Source organism: Corvus hawaiiensis, chromosome 7, assembly GCF_020740725.1.
Source record: "Corvus hawaiiensis isolate bCorHaw1 chromosome 7, bCorHaw1.pri.cur, whole genome shotgun sequence".
Taxonomy (NCBI): domain Eukaryota; kingdom Metazoa; phylum Chordata; class Aves; order Passeriformes; family Corvidae; genus Corvus; species Corvus hawaiiensis.
In genome coordinates this window covers 1,301,941-1,324,233 of record NC_063219.1, presented here as the reverse complement: position 1 = coordinate 1,324,233, position 22,293 = coordinate 1,301,941, and the positions used below count along the sequence as shown (strand labels likewise).

The window sequence follows — 22,293 nt, the reverse complement described above, 5'->3', positions numbered from 1 at the left end:
ATCCCTTTTCCCCAGGTTTCATCCCACTCTCCTATAAATAACTCCTAGAAACACCTCTGCAGGTGAGAATTAATGCAAGGGCTCGGTGGCTGCTCCAGCTAAAAGTGCCTGGGCTTGCTGCTGCCAGCTCCCTGTGCCCCTCAGGCAGTGCCAGGGCCCCAGGCTGCCGTGGGATGGGACATCTCCAGTGCCAAACCCTCTGGAATGCTGCAGGGATAACTCTGGGGGATGATGCAGGGGCCAAGGCACGTTCTGGACCACTTCCCATGGTTGTTCCCACAGCATCAGTCCTGCACTGCTCCCCAGGCTGGACCAGCACAGCTGCCATCCCAAAGCCACTTTTTTTGTGGGTTTGGGGTGAGTTTGGGTGGTTTCTGTTCAATGAGGCTGGTGCTGCTCCTGGCAGGTTGGCTTCCCTCACCCACACTCCTTCCTCAGGGAAGTGGGATGCACTCCACATCTTCCCCTGCCGTGCTTCCATGATTTCCAGAGTGGGAAATGAGTTCCTGGCAAACCTCCCCAACCAGGAGTCGTGGCTGGGTACCAGCAGCAGTGAGTATTTACTTTCTACAAAGCCACCTGAAAGGCAGATGATAAAAGAAATAAATAATTAATTTCAGCATACAAGTGAGAGTGTCCAGGGCTCCACCTGTGGGTGGAGCCCTGCACAGGTAAGGAAGATGGAGTGTTCCTGTGCCTGTGGATAACCAGGATATTTATAAGGATGTATTTCTAAAAGGGAATGGCTTTCAGCTGACAGAGAATGGGTTTAGATGGGATATTGGGAAGGAATTGTTCCCTGGGAGGGTGGGCAGGCCCTGGCACAGGGTGCCCAGAGCAGCTGGGGCTGCCCCTGGATCCCTGGCAGTGCCCAAGGCCAGGCTGGACATTGGGGCTTGGAGACCCTGGTGTGTCCCTAGGGGGCAGGGGTCTCCATGGACCCCCACACTGGTGAGTTGGAGGAGCCCAAGATCCGCCCGGAGCTCCCATGGCAGTGGAAAAACCTCACTGTGGCCCTTGAGGGCTGGGGTGAGGCTGAGGAACCCTGTGGCTGCAGAAAAATGCCAGCAATTCCTGTCATTTCCCATGGTGTGGCTGGTGGGAAGCAGGGAGAGATGCCGGCTGCATTCCTCCCGCTGGAGCCAGGGCTGCTGTGCCCCATCCCAAACCCAAAGAGCCTCGTGGCTGTGTTTTGCAGCTGGGGTGGGTCTGAGCAGTCCAGAAGAGCTGGGAAGCAGCACTGTCTCTTTCCCAGACTTACAGGATGTTAAAATCCAGGGAAAAATAAGAAAAACACTCAAAAGGTGCCTGGGTGGGAGCAGAAATCACCAAGCTCCGGGGAGGGTTTACCTGAGAGCTCGGTGGTGCTGAGGTGGGAGGTGTTTGTACCCCTGTTTTCCAAGGGCAGCGAGGGCACTTTGGCTGCTGCTGCCTTTTCCCAGAGATTAGAAGGATTTGCTGGAAAAGCTCAGCCTGCAGTGCCTGGGGCTCTGGGAAGCTCGGGGAGAGGAGCAATGGTTGGCCCTGCCTCAGTTTCCCCTTTCAGGGAGGTGCCCCAGTCTCAGACGGGCTGTGGATGTTGGAATTCTCCAACTCCCAGCAAGGGAAGCTGGGCTGGAGGCTCTTGCCCTGGTTTTTGGCTCTGTATGGCCCCAGTTAAGGGGCAATAAGAGGGGACATCATCCCCTGATTAACCCTTCCCCTGGGAATGGGGGCACCGAGCTGTGCTGATGATCCAGCTCCTTCCTCTCCACCAGAGCCACTTGTCTCAAGTGCTTCGGCTCCCAATTGGCTCTGGAAATGCTCTACTGGCAGCAGTGTCCATATTCCGGGAGCACAGGGGGATAAACGAGTTCCTGGGGAGTTCCAGCCACCCTCCCGGGCTGGCTTGGAGGGAAGTGTGGCCTTTTCCCTGCTCCTGCCTGTGGATGATCCCAGAGTGTCCTCTGCTGGGCACAGGGGTGCTTCTCCAGCCCCGGCCCCACACGTCCTTTCTCCCAGGGAAAATAAAGAGCAGGATAAAGCAGCGAGGGTGAGGAGAGCGAAGGGAGGGAGAGGAGGACGCCTGGTTTCTGCTTGATTTCCTTCGGCTGTGTTAAAAAACAAAGTAAGTCGTGGGATGGGCATTTTGCTACTTGCTTCCTTTTAGTTTTACTTGCCCTGCACAAGGGGGTTGGAGCTGCAATTAGGGTATTTTAATGGATTTTTGTTTTCTTATTTGTGCTGCTCTGGTCTGAAATCAGAGAGTTTTCCCCTTGCCCACGCAGAGAAACTCACTGGGTTGATGCAGAGCCAGTTTGCAGCAGGGCACTTGGAGAACTTCTCCTCAAGAGCATTTTAAAGTGGTTTTTGTTTTGGCACTGGATGCTGCTGGGAGCCAGGGATGCTCAGAGGGGACTGAAGGCACCGTGACTGTGCTGTGACAGCACTGAGAGGTCTGGCAGGGTCTCCTTTCCATGCTGTCACCAGAACCACGGGGACAGCCAGAGCTGTCACCTCAGGAACGCGTGGAGCTGCAGGAGCTGCGTTTTCAAAGCAGGGCAGCCCTCACACACCATGGGGGGTCTGCACACCCCAAAGAAAGGTCTCCTTCTGTTTGTGGTGGGCAGGGGCAGGGGCAGCAAAGCCACAGTGCTGAGTGGGGTGGGTGTCCAGGAGATTTGGGGACAGGCTGAGGACGGAGACCGCCTCGAACTTCACAGCTTCCTCTGAAATTTCTGCTTTTCCAAACAGCCAGAGAAAAGAGCAGCAGCAGCAGGGACTCAGCAGGACACCTGTGCTGCTCTGAGCTACTGGGATACCCCAGTTCTGAGCCCGGAATATTCACTGGGAGCTCTGGCAGCCTCAGGATGCCACCTCTCAGCATGGACCAAGTCACCAGGCAGCGGGGCAGGAACGCTGGGAAGGGGTTTTGGGTCTCAAGGCGGCTTTCACACCATGGGGGATTGAACCTGTCTCTTCTCCAGCTCTTTTTCCATGAACAAACAAGCATTTTCCCCATTCCTCTCAAGACAGACAACACAGGAGCCTTTACTTTCAGCGTTTGGGGTTTATTTGTAGGGCTGGGGTTTGGGGCCTTTCCCTGAGAATCACTTCCAAAGAGCAAATTAGTTGGGGTTTATAAGCAATGCCTGCAAAGGTCTCCTCACCAGCAGGTGAGCTCCAGGTACGGCACATCTGCCTGATGGGGAATTTGGGGGAAACATCAGTGCTTCCCTGGCAGCTTCCCTGCCAGAAACCTTGGTTTTGTTCAGGGTCTTGTAAACGCACACGAAGAAGTGCATCGAGCTTGGTTTGCCTGACAGCAACTGTGAGTGTGCAATGTTTGCCTCTCCTACAACAGCAGCCACACAGAGATTTCAAACAGAAATCTCACCAGATGGTTCTCCTAAAGTCATCCAGAATCCTTCTGTATCTCTGCTGCATGTCAAGGTCAAAAGGAAAAGTCACTGAGAGTCCTCTGCACACTGAGAGGTGGAAGCCAGGAGCCTTGGATTTCACACTCAGACCTTCCCCAGTGACTGCAGCACTCCTAGCCAAGGCATTTTTAACAACCCATTCTTAATTAAAAGGCCAAAATTAGATCAGTGGAACAACCCTTCTCATGGTGCTGTTTCAAAGGATCCCTATCGTTCCTCGCCTGACAATCGCAGTGTTTCATTTATCGCAGTGAAATTTGAGCTGTTCTCTGACCCCGCTGCTGCTCTGGAGCAGGAGCTTTGGCACCTACTGCTGCTTCCAGGTGTTAGTGGGACTTGGCTTTGGCCGCCTTCCTCGTCCTGCCCTTCTTGCAGAAGCACCTGCGGCAGCAGCAGAGGCAGCACTTGAAGGAGATGAAGAGGGCGAGGAGCACCACGGCCGCCAGGAAGGCGATGACGTCCAGCGAGTGGTACTGCACCCAGTTGAGGTCGTGGGCAGCGGGGCGCAGGTGAGGGGCCCCCTTGTGCCTCATCACAAACTCCACCCAGTGCACAGCCAGGTCCAGGGGGTGGATGGGCCTGTCCAGGTGCAGGTCGGAGAGGCGCTGGATGTTCTCTTTGTACCTGCCGAGAGAAGGGGGTGGGGTCAAACACAGAATCACGGGGTGGGATGGGGTGGAAGGACCCTAAAGCTCATCCCTCATGGGCAGGGACACCTTCCACCTGACCAGGTTGTTCCAAACCCTGTGCAGGACACTTCCAGCAGCTTCTCTGGGCTCTTGTGCTACTGAGTCCCTTGGGAAGGACAATGACAAAGTTACGGGCCCAGGAAGTGCTGTTTCCAGTGACAGAAAAAAAAAGAGGGAAAGCTTAGTTTGAGCTCTCAGCAAAACCTCTGGGGTGAAGGTCTCTGGCTGAAATGGGAGACTGGGGGTAGAAAGGCTGGCCAGCTTTTCCAGCTGCATTATTATTACTGCTGTTAGTAGTAATTGTAGTAGTATTACTGCTATTAGTGCTATTATTGCCATAAAAACTGCTTAGGAAACAATGTCAATAAGCTGCTGTTTCTCAGGAATGTGATGGAGTTTCTTAGTCCTTGGCATCCTGGAAAGGGAGCATTTCCTTATGTCTGAAGGAAATCTCTGTGCTGCCTTCAAACCCCTTGGGTGTGCTGACTGCAGCGCTGTGATGTTCCCTGAAATTCCTCCTCAGTTTATCCCTGCACGTTCCTCCTGCTCTGTGCTGGGATTGTCCAGCCTTGCTGAGCCAGGCAGCAGCTCCCTGTGCTCACAGAACTCCTTATGAGCACTGGGGGGAGGAATGTCTACGAAAACTCACCTGTGAGATGAATGAGTGATAAATACCTTAGATAAACCCTTTTCAGGCTCCCCACTGACCTGTGCCAGCACAGGTTTGGGAACAAAAGCTGTTTGCCACTTGTGTCAAAGCCCTGTGTGTCACTGCCTTGGCTTCAAGAAGGTGGCACAGTTTTTTGGCAAACTGATTTCTTTCATTGCATTCGTAGCCCATCTCCCCCTGATCCCTGCATCCTCCCCTCTCAGCCACTCCTTGTCTCCTAAAGGGGACAGCCTGAAGTTAACCCAGGGCGAGCATCAGCTCCTCCACGGAAGAAGCTGCTATCAAATCCCTAATTTTGATAAAAGAAGCCATTTAGGGACAGAGAAACCTCGTGGTAAGCTGGTAGTGAACGTGCTGGGGCCACACAGCAAGAGGGAGGAAGGCTGTGCCTCTGGTACTGACTTTTTATCGTTGATCACAGCTTTCAGGGCGGTGGAAATGTCGTTGGAAGTCATCTCCAGGATGTTGAGGGTCAGCCCTGCGCCGCGGGACTCCACTCGCTTGGCGTTGTCCATCTGGTCCCCGAACAGAGGCATCAGCACCATGGGCACCGCGTTGCAAATGCCCTCATAGACCCCGTGGGAGCCTCCGTGGGTGATAAAGGCACGGGTCTTGGGGTGGGCTGTGGAGAGAAACGCAGGCTTGCTTAGCCCCTGGAATTAGTGGCTCCCAGCAACACATCCCTGGGGGAAAAACCTGCACAAAAGAGGGCCGTGGTTGGGGTAAGTCAAGGATTTGGGGCTGTTGTGAGTGTGGCCAGATGTAGGGATTGGAAGGTTGTAGACCTCTGTCTTGGTTTTGGGTAATCCTCCAAGGCTTCTCTGACTTTAGGATTAAACCAGAGCCAGGAGAGGCTAAAAAGGACGTTACCATCGATTACTTTTTTACCATCTCTTCCACGGCTGTGAATCTCTCTCACAGCCCAGCCTGGTCTCTAACCAACAAGTGCTCTCCTGGCAGCAATTCCACCACTTTAAAAGCCCAAAGACCTGTCTGGAAGTGCTCACTTGAGGACCATAAATTTCCTTTTCAGGCCAGAAGACAGGACAAAAACACAGCCAGGTGTTGAGACTGCTTAGTCAGACATTAAGACTCCCATTTCTGACTGGTACTCAAGTGTTGGAAAACCTTTCCAAACAGAGCTGTCTCATAATTCAGCACTTTCCAGCTCAGCTCCTAAAGGACAAGCCCTGGCCCCAACAGCAAAGGCTGCAAGGAAGGTTTGTGACCCACAGTGATGGGTCGGGGGGTGGTAACTCACACCTGACCCACAGACGATGCCCTTGGGGCCTCACAGCAGCAGCCCTGGAGTACCAGCACCACGCTGGAGTCAGCCCAGGTGTGCCAGACCTACCCAGGAGGTCGTTCTGAGGCAGCCACTTGACGAGCTTCACGTTCTTGGGCAGGTTGGGGGGAGCCTTGCCCGTGTACCGCCACAGGACCTGGCAAGGGGAGCAAAGCCCGCGTCAGACGCCAGCAGGAGAAGGGAGGGCAGACCTGAGAACAGCGGGGAGCTGCTCTGCTGGAAGGGGAGGAGGGAGATGGTACCGTCTGAGGGACTGTTCCCAAGGCCTCGGCGATTTCCATGGCTTTCTTCATGGGAATCTCGGAGACCATGGAGCCCAGCGAGAAGACGACGACGCCGTGTTCTCCAGAGGCGTTCACCATGGCTTCAAATTCCTGCCAAGGGAAAGCAAGCCTTTAGTCAAAGTCCCTTCTCTTGTCAGAGACTGGAATTGCTGCCATGCTCCCGCAAAACTCTCTGGAAAGGCAACAAAAGAAGCAGTGAGCACAACAAAATGAGGATCAGGAAAATGAGTTGTTAGTGACAGATCTGCATCCAAAGCAGCACAGCCAGCAGGTCCAGGGAGGGGATTCTCCCCCTCTCGTGAGACCACACCTGCAATCCTGCATCCAGCTCCGAGGTTGTCAACGTGGGAAGGACATGGAACTGTTGGAGCAAGTCCAGAGGAGAACCATGGAGTCCACAAGGAGATAGGAGCACCTCCCCTGCGGGGACAGGCGGGGACATTGGGGCTGTTCAGCCTGGAGCAGAGAAGGTTGTGTGGAGACCTCAGAGCCCCTTTCCAGTGCCTGAAGAGGCCCAGAAGGAAGTTGGAGAAGGACTCTTCACGAGGAACAGCAGTGATGGGACAGGGAGTAATGGGTTCAAACTAAAAGTGGGGAAATTAGCGTTAGATATTGGGAAGGAATTGTTCCCTGGGAGGGTGGGCAGGCCCTGGCACAGGGTGCCCAGAGCAGCTGTGGCTGCCCCTGGATCCCTGGCAGTGCCCAAGGCCAGGTTGGAGCATCCTGGGACAGTGGAAGGTGTCCCTACCCATGGCATGGGGTGGAACTGGACGGGCTTTAAGATCCTTTCCAACCTAACCCATTCTATGATCCTACAGAAGAGTAAGTCCTGGGGAAATAAAAATGGGCACATTTAACCCAAGTCTGGATTTAGAGCTTGTTTTCTTTTTTTTTTTTTTTCCTTGATGTTCTTCTTTTCAGGCCACACAGCCACAAGAGAGAATTAAAATCCTGGAGAAGGCTTCTGACGGCAGGTAACTCGCATTTCTAATATCTGGATTGATTGTATCTGCTTTGGGTGTGATAACACTGAACTGCTGCCAGTTTTGTCTCTATTTTGTTTGAGTGATTTAAATAATAGGAGGAGATGTAGCACTGGAAGCCAGGAACAAAAGGATTCCGATGAAGCAGAAAAAACAGCCCAAGGCTGGAACAAAAATTCTTTGAAATAGAAAAATGTTTGGTCAAGCCAAGGAAGGAAAGGCAAAACTGGAGGAAACTGTTGCAGGCGTCAGAGTTAAATAAGTGCAATACAATGAACTAAATGTCCCTGTAAGTCTGGCAATTGCCGTGTTATCTCTGGGATCTGAGGGGATAACCAGAGAACCATGGAATGCTTTGGGTTGGAAGGGACTTTAACGATCCTCTCATTCCAACCCCCTGCCATGGGCAGGGACAACAGAGACTGACTCTGTCGGTGTATGCTCTTTTCCATATTTTTGTGGCTGTCTAGAGGCATATTTAGCCCTATTTATATTCTGTGGGACCAGTCACAGCAGTTTTACTTTGTTTTTTAAGATGTTTTTGAGTTCCAAGGTCTGACTTTCTGCTCAGAAGCACTCCTCCTATGAGGGAACTTTCTGCAGCCCTGCTTTGGGGATATGCAGGTTATTTTAGCAGTGGTTTTAATCAGCACCTGCTCATACCTTTAGGAAATATCTGCAGTGGCCACTCATGAAAAGAGAATTAGGAGGATTTCTTAATGGAAAGAGGGAGACATCCCTTAATATGAGGAAGTCTGGCACAGCTGAAGCAAAATACAGTTGCAGTGCACAGTATTTTCCACAAAAGTAGAAGTGCTGCTCTGCTGGTGGTGGGGATTTCATTCGGGCCTGCCTGAACTCTCTGAAGTCCATGGAATCTCCTGAGCTGGGAGGGACCCACAAGGATCATGGAGTCCAACCCCTGGCCCTGCACAGACCCCCTAAGAACCCCAGCCTGGGCATCCCTGGCAGCGCTGTCCAAACGCTCCTGGAGCTCTGGCAGCCTCGGGGCCGTGCCCATTCCCTGGGGAGCCTGGGCAGTGCCCAGCACCCTCTGGGGGAAGAACCCTTCCCTGAGATCCAACCTAACCCTGCTCTGACAGAGCTCCAGCCGTTCCCTGGGTCCTGTCCCTGTTGCAGAGAGCAGAGATCGGAGCTGTCCCTCCACTCTCCCTCTTAAGGAAGCTGTAGACAGGAAAAAGGAAAAGGGAATGGAAACAGACAGGAAAGAATGGAAGAGAAAAAGCCCCTTTTTTTTTTTTTTTTTTTTTTTTTTTGGCGCAGGTTTGTCTGGGAATGCAGAGGTGTAGCACAAAGTAACTTTTCCTCATTGCTCAAGGGATGCAGAGGAGCAAAACGCATTCCCAGCCACTTTCACGCGGCATTATTTATTCCAGCCTGGGAGCTCCATCTCCTGGACAGAGCTCACAGCGCACCCACAGCTAAACTCGGGCCGGGGGAAAAAAACGGGAACTAACCTGGGATAATCGGTTTTCCCGAGTGCAGCCTATGCCTCCGACCAAGACCATGTTGGGCATGAGGGGCCTGGGGTACTCAAAGACAAAGTCGTATTTCATGAGCCAAACAGCGGCGTGGCCGAACAGCTCGGGCACGGTCGCCTCCCGCTGCAGGAATTCCCGGATCAAGGGATCGTAGGGGGAATAAAGGACAGAGCAGGCCAGGGAGCTGCCCAGGGTGGCCAGGAGGTTGGCCAGGCGCCGCAGGAAGGACATGCGGTCCGTGGAGCGCGTGAAGAACCGCGGGACGTAGGAAGGAGGGCTGGGACACAGAGTGGCCTGGAATTCCAGGCTGCACGGCAGCCCCCGCAGGAAGTACACGGAGGGCAGGGACAGATGTTCCGCCAGTATCTGCCCACAGGGGAAGAAGGGATCCATGAAGACGGCATCAAATTCGCTTCCCTCGAGGTACCGGATCAGCTCTTTGTCGGACAGGAGGCGTTTGCAGGAATCCAAGAACATGCTTGTAAAATTGGCTATTTTGGAGAGTTTTTCCAAGAAGGGCTGAGGTGTGAAACTCCTGTGGCCCATCTGCTTAAACTCTGCCTCCACAAACTCCCTGGTGTAGGACACGGGGTAGGTTTTCAAGGTGTAAAGAGGGGATGACTGGATCCGCAAATTTATCTCCGGCGCAACCACCACGATTTCGTGTCCCTTGTCCCTGAGCTTCTCCACGACCGGGCGCATGCTGAGCCAGTGGCTGCCATCGATGGGTATGACCAAGAGCTTCCCACCGTCACAAGAGGCCCACAGCAGCAGGAAAACCACAGCCCAAGGGGCAGGAGAAAGAAACGCTGGCTTTGGAGAAACCATTTCCCTGGTGCCACCAGCGAAGGTTTAAACGGCGGTGAAACCGCAGCCGGGCATGAGGAATGGATTGCAGGGAGCTTCCCACTTGAATTTTAACTAAGGTGGGGGTTTAATTTTTAACAGGCAGAAATTGGGGTAATTTTTAACTGTGGGTAAATACCGGGTTTATCATCTGTGCACAGGGAAGGCTCTCAGTGAGTGGGTGCTGCGAGGTGAAGTTGAACATTTGGACTGAGCCAGGAGGGAAGAGTGACCAACAGCCTCTGGGGCTGAGAGGCTGAATGAGAGCCATGAATGGGACTGAGCCAGCAATCACTACATCATTGACATCTAGTTAATGTTCAACCCCCTGCCTTGAGTCCACTGCACTGATTGGACACGGACCTCGGCACAAATCGGACCTTTGGATTGCTCTGTGCCCCTGGATTGTGACCAAGAAGCAAAGATTGACAGAAGTTTGATATAGACTGGGTTGGAAAAGTTTATCTCCAGACTTGTTGCTCTATCACGGCAGTTATCCCAGTGAAAGCCCTGAGTTTACAGTAGGAAATATGCTGTAAACTCAGCAATAACTCCTGCTGTTCCACACCACAACGGTTTGAAAGCAGAATGAACCAGGAACATCTGCATTGTTTGCACAGCACGAGGCAGATCTGAAGGAGGCAGAGTAGTTACAGTCCTGAAGGCTTCCTTTCCCAACCATCCTCTTATCTGCTATCTTGCACTGCTGCTTGTGCAAATCCAGAGGCAACAGAGCTCCCTCTGCCGTCTTTGCACGCCCCTAGTTTAGGGCTGTTGGCGCACATGGAATCATGGAATATCCTCACTTGGAATATCCTGGCCCTCAAGGATCATCCCATCCAACCCCTGGCCCTGCACAGCCACCCCACCAATCCCACCCTGGGCATCCCTGGCAGCTCCTGGAGCTCTGGCAGCCTCGGGGCCGTGCCCATTCCCTGGGGAGCCTGGGCAGTGCCCAGCACCCTCTGGGGGAAGAACCTTTCCCTGATATCCAGCCTAACCCTGCCCTGATGTTCTGTGCTTCCCCCAGCTTCATGTTCTGTGGCACAGCAGAAGTGCCCGGGTATATTCACAGAGTTAATTCCACATTTCCAATTTTTGCCCAGTCAAGTCTCCTGCGATTAACTGGCATTCCACATCCCTTAGGAATATTAAATCCTGTGACCTAGAAGTATTTTGTCATTTACCTGGACACAGAGCATGCCATGTGTGTCTAACATGATGGGGACAACTCGACCTAAGCTGTCCTGGAGAGAAACCCTTCAGCAATCCTTGTGCTCATCTCTCAAAGCCTAAGATTCCCACTCTCGTACCATCCTGGGATTCGATCGCACTCAAGCACAAATATCACTGCAGGAAACACTTAAGAAAAGCCCATCTCAGACAAGCACCAACACCACCCTCGGGGTAAGCAACAACAAACCTTTGAGAGGGGCTTCTTTTGCAGACAGTTGATGCCTCCAATATAGACCATGTTGGGCATGATGGGGCGCGGATACTCAAAAACAAAGTCGTATCTCATCAGCCAAACCGATGCTCGGCTGAACAGCTCCTGCATTGTTACCTCCCTCTGCAGGAACTCGGAGGCCAGGCTCTCGTAGTTCAGATAAAACAGGTGGCAAAGCAAAGGCTCTGAGAGCCCGATCAGGAAGTTCTTCACGCGCTCCGGGAATGTCATGTGGTCAGAACTGGATGAGAAAGTCCTGGGCACGTAGGATACAGGGCTGGGACACTGCGTGGCTTTGTAGTCTAAGGTACACGGAAGGCCACGCATGAAGTACACGGAGGGGAGAGAGAGATACTCGGCCAGAATTGGCCCACAGGGCAGCACGGGGTCCATCATGATGGCATCAAATTTGCTGTCCTGGAGGTACCTCATGAGTTCTTTGTTGTACAAGAGATGCCGACAAGCGGAAGAGAACATGTCGGTCATCTTTGAGATGTTGCTGAGTAAAACTGAGAGCGTTAACTCAAAGCTCTTTGTTCCCAGCTCCTGGTACTGTTGATCCACAAACTCCTGGGTGTAAGGCACCGAGTATGTTTTGATGGTGAAGGATTGGGGGCTTTTCAAGAGCAAGGCAGCGTCAGGAACCACGGCCACGATTTCGTGCCCCTTCTCCCACAGTTTCTCCAGGACCATGCGCATGCTCAGCCAGTGACTTCCATCCTGAGGCACCACCAAGACCTTCCCACCGTCTGCCAGACTCCAGAAAGCAAGGAAGAGCACAAGCCCAGCATGCACCTGGTGCCTCCACATAACTGTCGTGGGGCAGGAAGAGAAAGGAGCTGTTCCTCCTTGCTTTATTCAGCAGCAGATGAAGCAAAGTCTCCTTGCACCTCACTTATATCGTGCTGGACTTTAATGTTTATCTCTACAAAATGTTTACTGAGACAGGTTATTGGAGTTCGAAAACCACGTTGCTGATAAAAGACTTGATTAAAGTGCTACCAAGCCACCTAAAGAAGCTTTTCCATGCATTTATGTTATCTTGAATGATTCAGAACAACCAGCAGGGCCATTGATTAGCAGAGGTAGCAGCTGTTTGTGGAGAGGTTTTGCTGTGTCAGGGTTGCTTCAAGTGGCTCGCTGTGCACTTGATTGTCCCAGGCAAGATTGAAGTCAGGAATCAAAATTTATGGCCACTGAACTTCTCCACAGAGCTTATGCTACAAGAATTGTGTTGCACTGTTGACATGGAAGACCTAAACCTCCAACCTTTGCTCAGGAAGGTTCACAGAGAATGCTCTCCACAGCAAGCAGGAGCTGGCATGTGGAGCAGCGGAGTCACCAAAGTTCGGGTAACACATTAACCAACCACCTTTCACCTTTTTTAGCAAAACAGTGATATAGCAGAAAACAGTTTGTGCTCAAGAGGGGCCACCAGACTTCATAGGTGAGTGGCTCGAGGCCAAACATCTTTCTGAAAAGCAATGATGCAGCAGAGGATGTGGTTCTTGTTCAAGAGGGGCCATGGGAGTTCAGGGGTGAGAGGCTACAGGACTGAAATGGGTTTCAAAGTTCTTAATTACAGTCCCTTTCCCAAAGTTCGGAAGGTTTGGCTGTGGTATGAGCCAAGGAAAGTCCAAGCTCATCTCCTGTGCTCACCAGAAGAAGGGGAGAACAGTTCCTGAGGTGCTTCTGCCAGTGCTATGAGATTTTTAAGCCAAAAACCCACCAAACCCACATTAGAGTCCTGATCTTGATCACAGAACCACAGAACATTGAGGCTGGAAAAGCCCTCCAAGACCATCAAGTCCAACTTGGGACCAACCCCACCTTATCACCCAGCCCAGAGCACTGAGTGCCGCGTCCACGTCCTTTGGACATCTCCAGGGATGGGGACTCCAAACTGCCCTGGGCAGCCCGTTCCAAGGCCTCACAACCCTGTGAGGAAATTCCTCCCGATGACTGAGCCAAGCTCTTCTGGGTAGCACTAAATAAATCAGGGCAACAAACAGCAGTTTGAGAGACCTGGACTGAAAATTTGGAAAAAGCCTTTTACCCCTGAAGTTTTGCAGGTTTGCCTGTCTGACACGGTCGATCTGATGTGGAAGACAGTCCCACTCCAAGGACTTCTTTAGATATCCAAATCAGGTTGATTGGAATGGCATTTAAGTGCCCAGTTATTCCTGAGAGCCTGGGTTGAAGCTGCAGCAAGGGATGCAATGGGAACCCAAGGTTTAGACAAAGGGTCCCTGTAACAGCGCGAAGTTCTGGGATAGGGAGCACGGGCAAAGGCATGGGACAACTTTCAAGATAAACCCAGAAAAGCTGATATCTGTAATTTGTACCTAAGAGAAGGGCCTGGCCAAGCAGATCTCACCTGATATGAAGGCATATTCCACATGGATATGGAAAAACCGGATGCCAAATGTTTGCAAGTTTACAAAAGCAATACAAGACACAAGAACGGTACCTGAACAGGAGCTGGCTGGAGAAGAGAGATTCTTTTAGACCCCCCAAGCAAGCATGCCTTAACAGAGTGAACTCTGAGCAGTTTCTCCAGGCTTGGAAGACTTCTCTTGGAGCAGGTAGGAATGATGGGAGAGCTGATCCATGAAATGGCTACCTTTGCCCAAGGCACCTGAGTGTGGTAAGGATACTCCAAGGCTAATCCTAAGTGTTATTCCAAGATTAAGACTAAATGTGTCCTAAAATGGAGAGGAGGTTCTCCACGGGGCCTATCAAAGAAAAGGGATTCTTATAAGCCAGCAAGAAGGACTGTAATGTTTACAGAAAATGCACTAAATAGGAAGGAATTTCAGACATCAGTGGGGAGGTTTAGATTGGATATTAGGAAAAATTTCTTCATGGAAAGGGTTGTCAAGCACTGGAAGGGGCTGTCCAGCGTAGTGCTGGAGTCACCATCCCTGGAAGCGTTCATAAAATGTGTGGATGTGGCACTTGGGGACACGGTTTAGTGGTGGACCTGTCAGTGCTGGGGGAATGGTTGGACACTGATCTTAGAGGGCTTTTCCAGCCTTAACAATTCCATGATTTGATGCAGTCCCATTCTGCAGCTGGTGAAGCAAAACTCTGCCTGTAGCTGGCAGTGGGGTAGCACTGAAAGACCAAAAACTACAGGACGTGGAGGGAAGGGATTCTTACCTGCCAGGACTCCATTTCCACATTCGTGTGGTAAAAAGATCTCAGGTAGTGAGAGGGAAGGTGAAGCAGCATTAAACAAGCCATAAGGTGGCAGTACACACTCAGGTAGTAAAGTCAGAGTTGCAAACACACTCTTAGCCTGCATAAAGGCCTCTCAAATCTCCTATTTGATACATAATCACTAAGTTCTGCTAACATTTCAGCCAAACGTGTATCATGTGTGAGACACTACGGCAAAACCTTATAAAACGACACTAAAGAGGTAAAAAAACCCCTCAAGCCAAACTCTCGAGGCCAAGTTCAGAAGAGTTTAAAAAAAAAAAAAAAAAAGGTTCAGGAAAGTTCAGCAGAAGTTCATAAAAGTTGTGACACTGGATTTTGAGCAGCACACGAACACCCTTTGCATGTGTTTATGAGGGCAGAGACTGAAGTCCACAAGTCCAGCCCATTCCAAAGGTGAGATTGCAGGAGAAAGTCAAGCTAAAGTACAGAGCTGAGTGCCAAGGTTGTAAGCTGGAAACGGTACAGCAAATATCCGAGCTAAGGGAATCCATGATTATCTCTCCTCTAAGCCTACAAATCCTGGCAGGCAGCCTGTACCTCTTATTGACCCCCTATATCCCTTCTGAATTCCAAGGGTTTGTCTACAAAAAAGAAAATCTGCGGCTCTTGAGAGGCTGATTTGGGGTTTTTTTGGGCACGGTGTGAAAAAATACTCCCCTTTGTTTGCTGTAAGCTTGCTGCATTTCAGTGTTAGTCACAGGACGAATACTGGGAGAAAATATCAGTTCCCCTTGCACCTTTAGCTCTGATTTTCCAGATTTTATAGACCTCTGTCATAATTCTTTTCATAGGTTTAGCTGCATTTTATTCCATCTCTGCTTTTCTAGCCTGAGTGCCAAGTTTGAATCCTCTTAAAAACGCTCTGTTTTTACTGTGTGAGATTGGGCTTTTTCTGAGAAATCAGCCTTATCTCACCATTTTGCAAAGCAAATAGCTGAAAAACCCAACAGGAATAGTTATTATTAAAAGTAGAATCTATGATGATACTCTGCAAAAATCTATTTGAAAACACATTAAAAAAAGGCTGACATGAATCCAGCATTCATTTTAGAAGAATAAAGTAACTTGCACTTTGTTTTTCAGTGCTGGATGAAACTTTAACTCAGGAGCATCACTAGCCTGGGATATACAAGCTGGAAAAATGAGCCAATGGCAGCATCATGAAGGCCAGCAAAGGCAAAGTTCTGCCTCTGGAGTGGGATAATCCCATGCCACAGGACAGGCTGCACTACAGCTGGACTGCAGGAGATGATGAAAAGTTGGAACAAAAATATGAGATTGACAGTGGCAGGACAAGAGACAACAAACACAAGCTGCAACATGGAAAATTTGGACTGAATGCAGGAATTTTTGGATATAATAAGGTATGTTCACTATGGGAGATACTTAAAATTTGACAAGACAGAGAAAGGAACAACCTGACCTGGACATGTTCTGACGGGAGGTTCTCAGACAGACCTCTAATGACCTTCCAGATGACAATGTGTGATCAGTCTATGACAAGTCTAAAGCACAGAGAATCCTTCTTTAAGGAAAAAAAAACAAAGACAGAATGGTAGAGGAAATCAGCCAGAGGGTAAAGGAAGACCTCCTCAAATCAAAGTGTGTCACCGACAGCCTACTCCAATCCAAAACTGGCTTGGAGCAGAGGCACAGGACCAATGGGGAATCTCCCAGAGCTAATTCCATATACAACACTTTCTCCACCTTTAGACTCTGATAATCCTTCATGGATACCAGAACCAGCCCCTCTGTGCAAAGCAAGAGAAGTTTGAAATCCACCTTCCTCACAAAATCCGTGTTTCAACTTCCCAGAGGATTTCAAAGCCTGCAAGAACAACAGGAAAAAACAGAGCGTGACCCACCTGATTCAGCTTCTTGTAAGCACAATTTACTCCGCTAATCAAAACCATGTTGGGCATCAAGGGTTTTGGGAAGTGCAAGACAAAGTCCAGCTTCAGGAGCCAAACTGAAGCCTGGCGGAGGAGATCCGGCACGGTCACCTCCCGCTTGAGGAATTCTGAAGCCAGTTCTGCGTAAGGTTGGAAGACAACATCGCAGAGGAAAAGGTTTGGGATGTCGTAGAGCAGATTCTTCACGCGCTGGAGGAAGGTCATGCGGTCTGTAAGGCCTGTAAATACTCTGGGGATATAGGAAGGGGGGTTGGGGCACTGGGTGGCTGGATATTCCAAACCACATGGAATTTGATGCAGGAAATACACGGATGGCAGGGAAAGGTGCTCCGCCACTATCTGCCCACAGGGGAGAAAGGGATCTGTGAAGACAGCATCAAACTTGCTCTCCTCAAGGTATCTGATGAGCTCCTTGTTGTGGAGTAAGTGCGAGCACGTGGCCAGGAACAGAACAGAGTTTTTTTTTGCCTGTTGATAAAGTCTAACAACTCTTTCCAGAAAAGATCCTCCTTCAAATACCTCCTTTATTAATCCGTGGGGAGCTTCATCCAACTCTTCCTGTGTGAAGGGCACTGGGTACGTTTTCATCACAAAGTTCTTCGATGGCTTGATGTGCATAGTGACTTCAGGTGCCACCACCACCACCTCGTGTCCCTTCTGCTGGAGCATTTCCAGCACTTCCCGCATGCTGAGCCAGTGGCTCCCATCCACCGGCACCACCAGGAGCTTCCCAGCAGCAGCCAGACCCAGCAGGGACAGGAGCAGAACCACAGCTCGAGGAGAAGCTCTGAGCCCCGGGGCCATTCCTGCAGGGAATGGGCGAGTGCCTCCAAGGAAGGAAATCTGCGGCAGCACTGGAGCACCCGAGACTGCTCCGCGCTTTTAAGGAATCTCTGCTACCGATTAACTTCTGATCCTTGTTTTATTTGCTGTGTGGTGAATGTGTAATCACTGGTATGATAAAAGGCTGCAGAACAAGCAGCAGAGTTCAGGTAGCTGATAAATGTGGGGGTTGCACCAGATACGCCCAGTGTTTCTCTAATAAAGCCTTTGGCACTTCTGTCACCTTTGGGCAGGACTTGTCAAGCCAACTTAGCCCCTTGAGACTCCTGGAATTTGCTGTTAGTCCTCACTCAGCCATCACCCAGCCAAAATTTCCTAGACTTGCCTGCAAACGGAGACACTGCTTCTCAGCCTGAGAGCCCCCAACCTGCCACATTCCTCAGGATTCCAGCTTTGGAAATACCCGTGTGAGGAAGTGGAAACAGTCACCGGCAAAGAAAGAAGTGGCGAGGCAACAAGGACGGAAGCCTGAGGTGCATTTCTCAGTAAACACCAGAGCTGACTACAACAATTCGCTAATTAGGGATTACACCTGACTGCAAGGCTTTGACAGCCCCACAGACTCGTTCGTCACTCCCTAAGAGAGTACCAAGCTAGACAAACTTACACAAAATGGCTCTTTACACGTGTAGTGAAAGTGGCATAAACAGAGCCCTCTTTAGAGGTGAAGAGGTGCAGCACAGCTGCCTGTAAATAGAAAGGGAGAGAAAAATTCATGAGCATTCACTCAACCCACCCAAAACAGGAGCCCAATTCCTATTGCAAGACAAAATGCGAGCCTCCTGAACACAGAAACCGATCAAGGCACATATTAAAAACAGACCCAACCTGAGGCAGCTCCTTGTGAGCACAGTTTACTCCTCCAACTGGAATGATGTTGGGCATCAAGGGTCTAGGATAGTCTAACACAAATTCCAACCTCAGGAGCCAAACAGAGCCCTTCCGTAAGAGATCCAGCACAGTCACATCTCTCTTGAGGAACTCCGAAGCCAATTTCGAGAATGGTTCAATGGCAAAATCACAGAGAAAAAGGTTTTGGGTGTCAAAGAGCAGATTCTTCACCCGCTGGAGAAAGCTCATGCGGTCTGTAAGTTGTGAAAATGCCCTGGGCACATAGGACGGCGGATTGGGACACTGAGTGGCTTCAAAATCCAAACCACACGGGACTCCTCGGAGGAAATACACGGAGGGAAGTGAAAGATGCTCTGCCAGGATCAACCCACAAGGTATTACAGGGTCTGTAAGGAGGGCATCAAACTTGCTCTCCTCAAGGTACCTCATGAGCTCCTTGTTTTGCAGGAGATGTTGACAGCTGGCAGCTGCCATATTACTGACCCTTTTCATACTTTCATACACTTTAAGAAATCGTTCCAGAAAAGATCCTTCTTCAAATGAAGTCTGTAAAAACACCTTGAAATCTTTCTCCATCTCTTCCTGTGTGTAGGGGACCGAGTACATTTTCATCACAAAGTTCTCCGATGGTTTGATGTGCATAGTGACTTCAGGTGCCACCACCACCACCTCGTGTCCCTTCTGCTGGAGCATTTCCAGCACTTCCCGCATGCTGAGCCAGGGGCTCCCATCCACTGGCACCACCAGGAGCTTCCCAGCAGCAGCCAGACCCAGCAGGGACAGGAGCAGAACCACAGCTCGAGGAGATGCTCTGAGCCCCGGGGCCATTCCTGCAGGGATCAGGTGAGGGCCTCCAAGGAAGGAAACCCCAGCAGGACCAAAGCACCTCTGCCCACTCGGCACTTTCAAGCAATCTGTGCCACAGCCCAGCTGTGGATCCTTATTTAATGTGCTGGGTGGTAAATGTTTAATCCCTGATATGATAAAAGGCTGCAGAACAAACATGGAACTCCTGCCAAGTCCACAGAATCACCAGGTAACTCTCATCTGTCTCTATCAGGGGATCAGTCCAGAGGGCCCTAAGAAGGAGGCAGAGGTGGCTCTGGGACTGCACTTCAGGTTCCTTCTCCCTGGCTGGACCTTCTGCACGTGTCACATGCAGGAGATGACACATGGACATCACCATTCAGCCCAGCAGAGACTTCTCCATCACGCCAGGCAAGGCCTGTCCCCTCTCCCTGTCCCTTGGAAAACTCCAGTCCAGGAGACCCAGACCCCACGGCAGCTGTGGGACAGCTCTTTAAGAGGGTTTCTAGACTGGGAAGACAGAAGAGATTGGAGGATGACGCCAGGTTTCTGAGCGGAGGTTTATGAGCACTCTTTGAGGGGGACTTTCCACACAACAATTCAGGGCCTAATTCTGGCTTTGTTTTTGTCACTGACGAAGCGCCAGTGGTGTCCAGCAGTGCTGGAGTTGTGGGAATGCTCAGGTGGCCAGTGCCAGAGTGTACAGGAGGATGTCTGTCAGATGTCACAGCTGCCTCTGCACTCGGGGATTGGTGGAATTGACACAGCAGCCTTGTGATCCCAGCCTGCAGCACACCAATCCTAAGGAACAGGAGTGAAGAGAAAGCCAGGGCAGCAAAAGAACTCACACAGCTCTCCAGGATCACCACTGGAGCAGCAGAGGAGGCTCTCCAGGAGGAACTGTGCAAATGGCTGTTTCAGCATCAGTGGGACCCAAAGCTCAGCATCATCACCAAGGCTGCACTCAAACCCTCAGTGCCAGACGAGCAGAGCTGGATGTACCATACCAGACCTGCTCCAGGCATCAGGGCTGGGCTTTGGGGCCAGCAAAATGTTTTTCAGGGACATCCCATTGGAACTGCTCATTACATCAATCCAAAACTTTGTCCTACTGTCCACAAATTCAGACGATCCCTTTTCCTGGTGGAATCAATGTCCCATCACAGACAACCCTGGTGTTTCCCTCCAACTGAACACCCTTTAAAAGCCAGAAGGAACAGCTGCCTACACAGGAAGGGGAAAGTCAGGAAGAAAGGGAGTGAACAACAGTTCCTTTCATGAGGATTCACCTCACGCACCCAAAACAGGAACCCAATTCCTATTGCAAGACAAAATTCGAGCCTCCTGAACACAGAAACCGATCAAGGCACATATTAAAAACACACCCACCTGAGGCAGCTCCTTGTGAGCACAGTTTACTCCTCCAATTGGAATGATGTTGGGCATCAAGGGTCTAGGATAGTCTAACACAAATTCCAACCTCAGGAGCCAAACAGAGCCCTTCCGTAAGAGATCCAGCACAGTCACATCTCTCTTGAGGAACTCCGAAGCCAATTTCGAGAATGGTTCAAAGGCAAAATCACAGAGAAAAAGGTTTTGGGTGTCAAAGAGCAGATTCTTCACCCGCTGGAGAAAGCTCATGTGGTCTGTAAGTTGTGAAAATGCCCTGGGCACATAGGACGGCGGATTGGGACACTGAGTGGCTTCAAAATCCAAACCACACGGGACTCCTCGGAGGAAATACACGGAGGGAAGTGAAAGATGCTCTGCCAGGATCAACCCACAAGGTATTACAGGGTCTGTAAGGAGGGCATCGAACTTGCTCTCCTCAAGGTACCTCATGAGCTCCTTGTTTTGCAGGAGATGTTGACAGCTGGCAGCTGCCATATTACTGAGCCTTTTCATATGTTCGTACACTTTAAGAAATCTTTCCAGAAAAGATCCTTCTTCAAATGAAGTCTGTAAAAACACCTTGAAATCTTTCTCCATCTCTTCCTGTGTATAGGGGACCGAGTACATTTTCATCACAAAGTTCTCCGATGGTTTGATGTGCATAGTGACTTCAGGTGCCACCACCACCACTTCATGTCCTTTCTGCCTCAGGAGGTCCAGCACTTCCCGCATGCTGAGCCAGTGGCTCCCATCCACTGGCACCACCAGGAGCTTCCCAGCAGCAGCCAGACCCAGCAGGGACAGGAGCAGAACCACAGCTCGAGGAGATGCTCTGAGCCCCGGGGCCATTCCTGCAGGGATCAGGTGAGGGCCTCCAAGGAAGGAAACCCCAGCAGGACCAAAGCACCTCTGCCCACTCGGCACTTTCAAGCAATCTGTGCCACAGCCCAGCTGTGGATCCTTATTTAATGTGCTGGGTGGTAAATGTTTAATCCCTGATATGATAAAAGGCTGCAGAACAAACATGGAACTCCTGCCAAGTCCACAGAATCACCAGGTAACTCTCATCTGTCTCTATCAGGGGATCAGTCCAGAGAGCCCTAAAAAGGAGACAGAGGTGGCTCTGGGACTGCACTTCGGATTCCTTCCCCCTGGCTGGACCTTCTGCACGTGTCACACGCAGGAGATGACACATGGACATCACCATTCAGCCCAGCAGAGACTTCTCCATCACGCCAGGCAAGGCCTGTCCCCTCTCCCTGTCCCTTGGAAAACTCCAGTCCAGGAGACCCAGACCCCACGGCAGCTGTGGGACAGCTCTTTAAGAGGGTTTCTAGACTGGGAAGACAGAAGAGATTGGAGGATGACGCCAGGTTTCTGAGCGGAGGTTTATGAGCACTCTTTGAGGGGGACTTTCCACACAACAATTCAGGGCCTAATTCTGGCTTTGTTTTTGTCACTGACGAAGCGCCAGTGGTGTCCAGCAGTGCTGGAGTTGTGGGAATGCTCAGGTGGCCAGTGCCAGAGTGTACAGGAGGATGTCTGTCAGATGTCACAGCTGCCTCTGCACTCGGGGATTGGTGGAATTGACACAGCAGCCTTGTGATCCCAGCCTGCAGCACACCAATCCTAAGGAACAGGAGTGAAGAGAAAGCCAGGGCAGCAAAAGAACTCACACAGCTCTCCAGGATCACCACTGGAGCAGCAGAGGAGGCTCTCCAGGAGGAACTGTGCAAATGGCTGTTTCAGCATCAGTGGGACCCAAAGCTCAGCATCATCACCAAGGCTGCACTCAAACCCTCAGTGCCAGACGAGCAGAGCTGGATGTACCATACCAGACCTGCTCCAGGCATCAGGGCTGGGCTTTGGGGCCAGCAAAATGTTTTTCAGGGACATCCCATTGGAACTGCTCATTACATCAATCCAAAACTTTGTCCTACTGTCCACAAATTCAGACGATCCCTTTTCCTGGTGGAATCAATGTCCCATCACAGACAACCCTGGTGTTTCCCTCCAACTGAACACCCTTTAAAAGCCAGAAGGAACAGCTGCCTACACAGGAAGGGGAAAGTCAGGAAGAAAGAGAGTGAACAACAGTTCCTTTCATGAGGATTC

At 50.9% G+C, this 22,293-nt stretch overlaps 1 protein-coding gene across 7 annotated transcripts; it reads right to left on the bottom strand.

Moving 5' to 3' along the window:
• Nucleotides 1–3,034: 3,034 nt before the first annotated feature.
• On the bottom strand, nucleotides 3,035–21,221 carry LOC125328680 (UDP-glucuronosyltransferase 1A1-like). 7 transcript variants are annotated; one of them, XM_048309716.1, is made up of 6 exons: nucleotides 16,375–17,150; nucleotides 11,123–11,263; nucleotides 6,327–6,458; nucleotides 6,133–6,220; nucleotides 5,181–5,400; nucleotides 3,035–4,043 (listed from the first exon to the last, which is right to left on the bottom strand). In XM_048309716.1, exons 1-6 carry the CDS (start codon nucleotides 17,086–17,088, stop codon nucleotides 3,746–3,748), a joined length of 1,593 nt encoding a protein of 530 aa, XP_048165673.1. In that variant the 5' UTR covers nucleotides 17,089–17,150; the 3' UTR covers nucleotides 3,035–3,745. The 7 variants fall into 7 exon arrangements, with proteins under 7 accessions (XP_048165673.1, XP_048165674.1, XP_048165668.1 ...); XM_048309717.1 differs by having other exon boundaries at nucleotides 11,123–11,527; nucleotides 16,639–17,150; XM_048309711.1 differs by lacking the exons at nucleotides 11,123–11,263; nucleotides 16,375–17,150 and adding an exon at nucleotides 20,176–21,221.
• Between the last annotated feature and the right edge of the window lie 1,072 nt (nucleotides 21,222–22,293).